This window comes from Aquarana catesbeiana, linkage group LG07, assembly GCF_042186555.1.
Source record: "Aquarana catesbeiana isolate 2022-GZ linkage group LG07, ASM4218655v1, whole genome shotgun sequence".
Classification (NCBI taxonomy): Eukaryota; Metazoa; Chordata; class Amphibia; order Anura; family Ranidae; genus Aquarana; species Aquarana catesbeiana.
The window spans coordinates 192825837-192835005 of NC_133330.1; the positions used below are offsets into that span (position 1 = coordinate 192825837).

At 44.1% G+C, this 9169-nt stretch overlaps 1 protein-coding gene across 1 annotated transcript in view; it reads right to left on the reverse strand.

Annotated features, from left to right (window-relative positions):
• LOC141103397 (uncharacterized) overlaps nucleotides 1–3321 on the reverse strand; it is a 159378-nt gene extending 156057 nt beyond the window's left edge. Inside the window, exons 1-2 of the mRNA XM_073592929.1 lie at nucleotides 3087–3321; nucleotides 146–400 (exon numbers count right to left, since the gene is read on the reverse strand). Of these exons, the coding sequence (XP_073449030.1) occupies nucleotides 146–400; nucleotides 3087–3150 (319 nt within the window). The 5' untranslated portion in view covers nucleotides 3151–3321. The remainder of the gene's footprint in view (nucleotides 1–145; nucleotides 401–3086) is intronic.
• Between the last annotated feature and the right edge of the window lie 5848 nt (nucleotides 3322–9169).

The following is a 9169-nucleotide window of genomic DNA, read 5'->3' on the forward strand; positions in this document are numbered from 1 at the left end:
TGCACATTGTTCTTTATTCTGTGCACAGTTTTCTGAATAATACAGAAGTGAGCTATCGTAAGTAGAAGTTATATTTGATTTCATGCTTCTGTGATGCACCTGCTGACTAATTTACCAATTGCATTCAATGTTGTCTGTTGCTTACCTGTTTTGAATTGATGTGTATAACTGACTTTACTACTTAATTCTTCTCCATTGGCTGTCAATAACACAGAGTACTGATAGCCACACATCAGATTGGCCATTACACATGAAGTATTTGTTGAATTGCATGTGTAGGTCTCTCCATCAACTCCAATAACCTCTGCAGTATAGTTAACAGCACCAGGAGCTTCTCCCCAAGAGAGGACTACTAAATCAGAAGTAACATTGACTTCCAGATTCTCTGGAGAACACGGGACTGAAAAATAGGGTAAAAAAATAATTATTTATTAATTATCAGCTGTAATATATTGAATAGTGTCAAATGTGATCTGAATAGAGTCAAATGTGATAACGTGTTATTTTGCTTTATAATGTAGATGTATTTAGAATCACAAATGCCTTACAAGAAATATAAAGTGTATTTATAGTCATTTTTTCCTATGGAGAGTTTACAGAGGGGTTAAAGTCTCTGACAGTGCATTTTTCTATGCTTGTCCTATTGTGAAGATTTACACTCACTTCCTGTCCTGGAGACACACCAGGAAGTGAGAGAAATCACCATTCTTCAATAGTTGCCTCCAACTGTAAAATTTTGGATTCCCCTTCACTTTTTGTTTGTTGACAATAACCCCCCGGGCAGATAGAGAAGGTGAATCTCTCCAGCAAGGACACCAATGGCAATAAAAGCTTAAAAAAGTGGTTCTAACCCCCCACAGTTCTATCCAAAAAAGTTCAGTTTACATAAACTTTAAAAAAAACTACTCCTGGGTTGCTGCTGAGAGTCTATGAAGGACTGGCAGAGCAATAGTGTTACATAAATTGGGAAAGTATCAGAATAGAAAGTGTTTCTATATAATCTGATGTATTCACTTATAGATTAAATTATAGACTACATTTTTCTATTTTATTGTGCATACTTTATTTTTTTTATGCCTTGTCTTGTATTTACTGCCCTACTGCAATGCCTTATGTTACTGTACTGTGGGTCAATTAAGTTGTACAAGGTGTATGTATGTAGTTTGTGCATCCAGGGAGGGAAGAGTTAATGCTGCCTAGTTTCCCGTGTGTTCATGGTGCCAGCCCCTATCGGTGACAGATAAATACAAGGGAAAAGAAGCTTCCTGTGCCAAGAGTTGCTTTGTGTATGGGAAGCAGATAAGAGATTATGTCGCTATGTGATTGAACCTTTCCTAATTGTTCTCCCCTCGCCCAGTCGGGGTTCCCAGGACATGAACATTATGGACTTTTCTGCAGTCGAGGTATGATTAATTATGGGGCAGGGGCTACCAGGAGGTACCAGGAGTTAGAGCGTTTTAGAGAGACTGTAAACCATGCTGTAAGACCGTGGTTCTCAACCTCGGTCCTCGAGTACCCCCAACAGGCCATGTTTTGGGAATTTCATTTAGATAAAAAAAGCTATCCAAAATACCAAGTCATTGACTCTGATTTATAGCACCTGTGCAAGATAAATGACTGAGGTTGAGAACCACTGCTGTAAGATATGCAATGTTCTGTGAGCTGTAATGGATGAAGTTTCTACAAAGTAAAGAGAAATTCTGTTGCCATTGCCAACGGCCAAAGGCATGCAAGCATGGTGTATCACTTAACATGGGCACATTAGGGGCCAAGACCGTGTAAGGATATTATACAGTACCAGTGTCCTAAGAAGTGATCAAGTTAACCCTTTGGGGGTTGGTCTGTCATTGCCAGTACTAGTGTCTAAGCTCATTAGAGCAGCCAGCTAGTTGAGAAGCTGAGGTGACTTGGCGTAGATGACAGATGTCCCCGATAGTGGAGGATCCTGTGTTCTTGGTTCCTTTCATAGTGATCTGTACCCAAACTTAGGTCTGATTGCAGTACAAGGCATCCTAGGGACCTGGCCTGGAAGTCATGGAAGATGTAGTGAGGTCTCAGAATACTAAAGAACAGGTATAGAGATTCCTGGGATACAAATATAACGGAGGAGATGAGGAGTTAAACATGTGTATTAGTGTCACTGGGATAAGGTGACGGGTTGCTGAGCTGCTGGAGTCTGGTGCATGCTACAAGGCACTGGCTCTGAAAAAAACTGCATGGGAGGAGAGGTGTATTAATGAACTGTTAGTTGAGATGCTCAGTTGAGGAAAGGAGTGTGCCACACCACAATATCCAAGGGTTAATTAAATGTCTGCTCAGTAGAAGTGTCGCTCATAACAGAGAGTGTTGCTTAACACCATACCCCCTGTTTGGGCACATACCCCTGGCAGTCTGCAAGGGAACAAGTGCTCCTCCTCTCCCCAGTAAACCCTACCCACAAATCCAAGTTATAGATCCTGGACAACAGGCATCAAATATTCATACCCTAATTGAACTGCTTGGAAACTCAAAAGTATATAAAAACATAACCCCACTGTATTTATATATAATTTCGGGAAAACCAAAAGCATTTGTATGAAAAAAGAAACCTTTTTGAAGTGCCTTCTTTCCTGTCTGGTATGCCATAGCTAAGGAGGTCTGAATCGGGAAAAAAAGCCTGAAATTCCATGGGAAAAAATAAAAAAAAGTTCATGTTTGTGGTTTCATGTGGTTGTGATTTCATGTTTGTTTTGGTTATGCTCATATTAGCGATCTCCCATGTACTTCCGAGGTATTATTTATTTAGTAAAATGAATGTTTTCCCTTCTTTTATACATTATAAGCTTAATTATATTTTGCATTTTACCAATCATTATATATGGTGATTGCATAGTCATTGGCGTTGCACTGTCCCTGCTGGGAGAACAAAATGACTATTGCTAGCGGCATCCGGATTGACTTGGCCTGCCCAAAGATAGATTGAATCTGGCTGAACTGGCCGAGATTCAAACCAGCTATGGCCGGCTTTAGTGGATGCTTGAAAGCTGATAGAAAGCTTACAGAATTTTTTAAAGTTGCTTACTTATGGCTTAATCTTCTTATCTTACCTGATTTGAATTCAGTAGCAGTGCTTTCACTACTGTTGCACATGCTGTTGTATGCAGTGACCATTGTGGTGTACACCTTTCCACATGTCAACTCTTGCACCTGACATGATGTATTCTCAGTGCTGCAGTTATGCCTGTCTCCACTGATACTGATCACTGATGATGTATAACTAATGGCCCCAGAGGAAACATTCCAGGTTATGAGCACTGAGTTTTCTATTCTATTAACGGAGGTCTTTACATCCAGGGGAACACAGGGTGCTAAAGAACAAAGTAATAAAAAAAAAAGAAAGTATGTTAATTTGTACTGAGCATCAGAAGATAACACTAGGTGCATACAGTAAAGGACAATTTTAGACCTATGCATGTGTGTAGAGGTGCATTTTTTGGTAGTATTAGGCAGGTGCATTGTCTTCCATCTATGTGTTTTCTTTGTGCATTGACATGCTTTATTGACTTGTGTGGGCACACATTTCCAACGTGTTTTCGTGAGGATTTGGACTGGATATAGTTAAAGTGGAACTAAATGCATTTTTCAACAGAATGTGAACAGGCAGGCTCAGGGCTGCTGTTAGAAACCACAAGGCCCCATACACCCCACTCTCCATCTTGAAGCAGTGGCTGCTGGTGCTCAATATTTGGAGGGGGGTGGCAAACGAACGCCACCCCCCCTGCGGGAGACGGACGGGAAGAGGGCGATGAGAGTCTTCCTTGCCTTAGTAGGCAAAGGACAAGGGTCTGGGGTAGGGCTACTGCTACTGCTACTGCTCCTCGCTCCAGCTATTCTGAACAGGAAGTGGGTCCTGAGACCAATCTCAGGACCCGCTTCCTGATTGGCCGGGAGGAGAATCAGGAAGACAATAGCGAATATTAATTTGCTATTGTCCCACAACTGGATGTGCTCAGGGAGTAGTGCTCTGTGCCCTGAGCCCGCCCTTTTTTGAAGCCAATTAGAGCCTCAAGCTCTAATCATGTGCTTCAAAAAAAATTGAAATCCCTGCATGTAGATTAGGGGCCAGGCGCATGGATCAGGGGGGCATCGCCTCTGCGCCCTTTGTGGACGGGCCGCCCCTGTCTTGAAGAAGCCTATTGTGTGCTTGCAGCTGCCGGCAGGAAAGAGAGGAGGGGGTCAGGCAGCACTGCGGAGGTAGGGGGGCACACAGGGGGGTCTGGGCAGCAGGGGGAAACGTATGGTGCACAGGGAGGGTGATCAGTGTGGCAGGGGAGGGGGGGGAATTACTGAAACTGATTCCCTGTATAGCTCTCTCTGCAGCAGCTGAAAGCCAATGGGTAGGAGAGGAGACGAAGCCAACTTTCAGCTGCTACAGAGAGAGCCCATCCTAATCTTTATGTATACCTCCTATTGTATTAAGTCCAAAAAAAAAAAAATCTCTGTAAAAGGAAAATATAACAATACTGTGACTCTGTAGCCAGAAAAAAAGTGTGTCTGTCTTTTTTTTTAAGTGTGCAATTATTTTCTCCTTTTTCAAAAAACAATGTGTGGCAATAATATCTGCAAATTTTAGCTTACCAGAGTAGATCTTTACAGACTGGCTCAATGGTCCTTCACACTGCTTGTTAACAGCATACACAAATCCATCATATTCATATCCACATGGTAGGCCAGAAAAAGTACAGTTCTCTCCGGTGGAGTTACATGTTCTAGTGACACCATCAGATCCAACAAGATATGATGTAAAACCTTCAATACCAGCCATTGCTGACCAAGACAAAGCTACAGAAGCAGCATCACAGTCTATTTCTCCCAGGACATTCACAGGTGTACATGGGGCTGAGGAGAGACATACAAATACATTTGTTAAAACTGATGAAAATGTAGCATCCTTAGCTGCTTCCCTATGGCCTCTTGTCAAAATCTTAAATTTAATTATTAAATTATTTTACACTCTGCACAAGGCAGAGTTCTATAAGGATATACTGTATTGCATTTTATGTAGGACGCACTCTGACTGGCTGTAAATGTGTGAGTGGACAGGTTGAGAAGGACTCTCTTGACATGTAGGAGCCTATCCCTTGTTACCAGAATGGATCTCTGGCCTACGGGGGTGAGATTCCAAATTGATAATAACAATGGGGTGGGGGTGATCAGGGAGTGTACAGGTGGATGTCACTTTAAATAAACTTATCTGTTATGACCTTAGTATGGCTTTCAGGTTATAAATGGAGTGAGTTCCTAAGAACTGGGTGAGTTATTCTCTATAGCAGAAGACTTTAGAGACCTTAAGAATGGGCCCAAACCTTTTTTTCTTGAACATGGTGCCAAAAAGCTCATGTTTTACAGCAAATATTTTCACATTCAGGTTACTTTGCTAAGAGATAGCTCACTATTATTAGTTATTTTTTTCTGTGAGATTCTTAATATCCTGCCAAGATGCACACCAATCAGGATCAGTAAAAGAAAAAGGTGGAAGAAACATTTTTATAGAAAATATAGAATCCATACATAGATGGGCCTATTTATTTCACTGTTGTTATATATAGAGACATCTTGGTTGGATGTCAATAAGGTTTCTTGTTATATTCTCAGTAAATATAAATCCATCTAGTCTAATCTGGATGAATACTGTCTGCGTTCGAAGACACGCACCTAAACCTACATGGATGTCAAATTGGGAGCAGTGGCTGTGACTGCTGCGACTGCCTGCACAGGGATGCACAGGTGTTCTGTGCAGGAAAACACACCCCTCACATGGGTGTATGCTGAAGTATGCCTGTGTGAACGAAGGCCCAAATGTCACACCTAAAGTCAACACAGACACTGTAATTCATAAAGGCTGGTGCAGACAGATTTTGCAAACATGTCGCTCATACAGTGGCGGCTGGTGAAGTTTAAGGATGGGGGGCGCCAGACCCGCCCCTCTTTTTTGACCCCTCCCACTTATAAGCCCCACCCCTTAAAGCATCCACCCACTCCATCCCCTGTATTCCACTTGCTTCCACCCATAGTGTCAGGAGTATACAGTTCAGGACAGCTCATCACAGGACATAGTATACAGCCCAGACCCACAGCAGAGTATACAGCCCAGACCCACAGCAGAGTATACAGCCCAGACCCACAGCAGAGTATACAGCCCAGACTTACAGCAGAGTATACAGCCCAGACTCACAGCAGATTATACAGTCCAGACTCACAGCAGAGTATACAGCCCAGACTCACAGCAGATTATACAGCCCAGACTCACAGCAGAGTATAGCATATAGCATTTCTCACAAAGCCTGGTATATAGCATTTTCACAAAGCCTGGTATATAGCATTTCTCACAAATCCTGGTATATATAGCATTTCTCACAAATCCTGGTATATAGCATTTCTCACAAAGCCTGGTATATAGCATTTCTCACAAATCCTGGTATATAGCATTTCTCACAAAGCCTTGTATATAGCATGTCTCACAAGCCTGGCATATAGCATTTCTCAAAAAAATGGTATATAGCATGTCTCACAAAGCCTTCTATATAGCATTTCTCACAAATCCTGGCATATAGCATTTCTTACAAATCCTGATAGATAACATTTCTCACAAAACCTGGTATATAACATTTTTAACAAAGCCTGGTATATAGCATTTCTCACAACGCCTGGTATATAGCATTTCTCACAAAGCCTGGTATATAGCATTTCTCAGAAAGTTCACCTCTGCACCCCCCTCCATCCACAATTCACCTCTGTATCCTTCTGTCAATCTCGTAACCCCCCCCCCATGTGCACCTCTGTACCTCCCCACTACCTCTGTACCCCCCTCCTCCATTCACCTCTGTACCCCCCTCCTCTGTCCACCTCTGTATCCCTCATCCACCATTGTAACCCCCCTCCTCCATCCACCTCTGTAACCCCCCTCCTCCATCCACCTTTGTACCTCCCCTCCTCCGTCCACCTCTGTATCCCCCATCCACCTCTGTACCACCCCCCCATCCACAGTTCACCTCTGTACCTCCCTCCACCCACACTTCACCTTTGTACCCCCCCATCCGCAGTTCACCTCTGTATCCTTCTGTCCATCTTGTTATCCCCCCATGTGCACCTCTGTACCTCCCCGCCACCTCTGTACCCTCCCTCCTCTGTCCACCTCTGTATTCCCCCATCCACCTCTGTACCCCCCTCCCCCATCCACCTCTGTACCCCCCCTCCACCTCTGTACCCCCCCTCCCCCATCCACCTCTGTACACCCCCATCCACCTCTGTACCACCCCATCCACGTTCACCTCTGTAAGCCCAATTATCTGCACATGCGAATCCCCTTCTCTCCATGGTGTTCTTTCTCACCTGACATGGCGGTACAACACAGTGCAGTCTCTGCCTATCAGACCCGTAGCACACAGCCAGAACACTTCACTCGGCTGTGTGCTACACAGGTCTGTCACTGTCAGGCGAGGTGGGGCGGGAGGAACACTGAGCGCCACTCATTCACTGTCACTCCGGTCCGCAGCTCGTGACAGAGGGAGAAGCAGGACAAGCGGGCTCAAGCACATGCAGCTCGCAGCTGTCCCGCTCTCCTGTCACAATGTGACCGCCGCTTGGGAGAGCAGGGGGGCAGCGCAGGGCTTAAATGGCAGATGCTTTGGGCCCCAGTGATGACAAGGCAGGGCAGCCAGCACTTACCTTCAATGGCGCCGCACGCACTCCAGTCGACTCACCCCCACTGTGGCCGAGAAACCAGAAGTGATGTAGTAGCACCGCCCATGCCCACTGTCCTCCGGTCCCCACCGCGCCAATCCCATGCCGCTACTAGGCATACTGATGAATCAAAGTAGAGTGGGAGTGTGTGCGGGCGCACAGCTTGCTCCCTACACACGCCCTAAACATGGGCAAATCAGCTTCCCAGCCTGCATTCAGCTGATTGCAGGCTGGGAAGCTTCCCATAGACCGCCTCATGTCCGGCGCCTGGTCACTCTTAAAGTGACATTTTTTTTTTTTTTTTTTTTTTTTTTACAATTCGGGGGGGCGGCACCCGAGGGCCCCCTATGGACAGGCCGCCACTGCTCTCATACATTCTAATAGTGGTGAAGCATGTGCCAAATTCATACACCTGTCTAGAACTTGTACTTGAATTTGACGAATGCTGCGCCACTTTCAGAATGCACGTGAAACACTTTCGGAAAGTCTGTCTGTGCCAGTTTCTCTCTCTGTACGCCAAAAGAGAGTTGGTCTTAATTAGCTCAAGTGTTGTAAGATAGGAATTGTCTGTATTTTACTTTAAATTTGGCACATTCAAAGTTGCACAATGTAAAAGTGGCACATTTTAGAACTACCTAAATTTGATGCACAAGTCCCTGTCAGAAAAATAATGTGTCAAAAATTCTTAATGAATTTGGTGCATTGACTTAGAAGTTCAGTTTGGGAACTGTGCAATATCATAAATACAGTGGGGATGGAAAGTATTCAGACCCCCTTAAATTCTTCACTCTTTGTTATATTACAGCCATTTGCTACAATAATTTAAGTTCATTTTTTTCCTCATTAATGTACACACAGCACCCCATATTGACAGAAAAACACAGAATTGTTGACATTTTTGCAGATTTATTAAAAAAGAAAAACTAAAATATCACATGGTCCTAAGTATTCAGACCCTTTTCTCAGCATTTAGTAGAAGCACCCTTTTGATCTAATACAGCCATGAGTCTTTTTGGGAAAGATGCAACAAGTTTTTCACACCTGGATTTGGGGATTCTCTGCCATTCCTCCTTGCAGATCCTCGCCAGTTCTGTCAGGTTGTATGGTAAACTTTGGTGGACAGCCATTTTTAGGTCTCTCCAGAGATGCTCAATTGGGTTTAAGTCAGGGCTCTGGCTGGACCATTCAAGAACAGTCACAGAGTTGTTGTGAAGCCACGCCTTCTTTATTTTAGCTGTGTGCTTAGGGTCATTGTCTTGTTGGAAGGTAAACCTTCGGCCCAGTCTGAGGTCCTGAGCACTCTGGAGAAGGTTTTCGTCCAGGATATCCCTGTACTTGGCCGCATTCATCTTTCCCTTGATTGCAACTGCAGCTGAAAAACACCCCCACATCATGATGCTGCCACCACCATGCTTCATTGTTGGGACTGTATTGGATAGGTGATGAG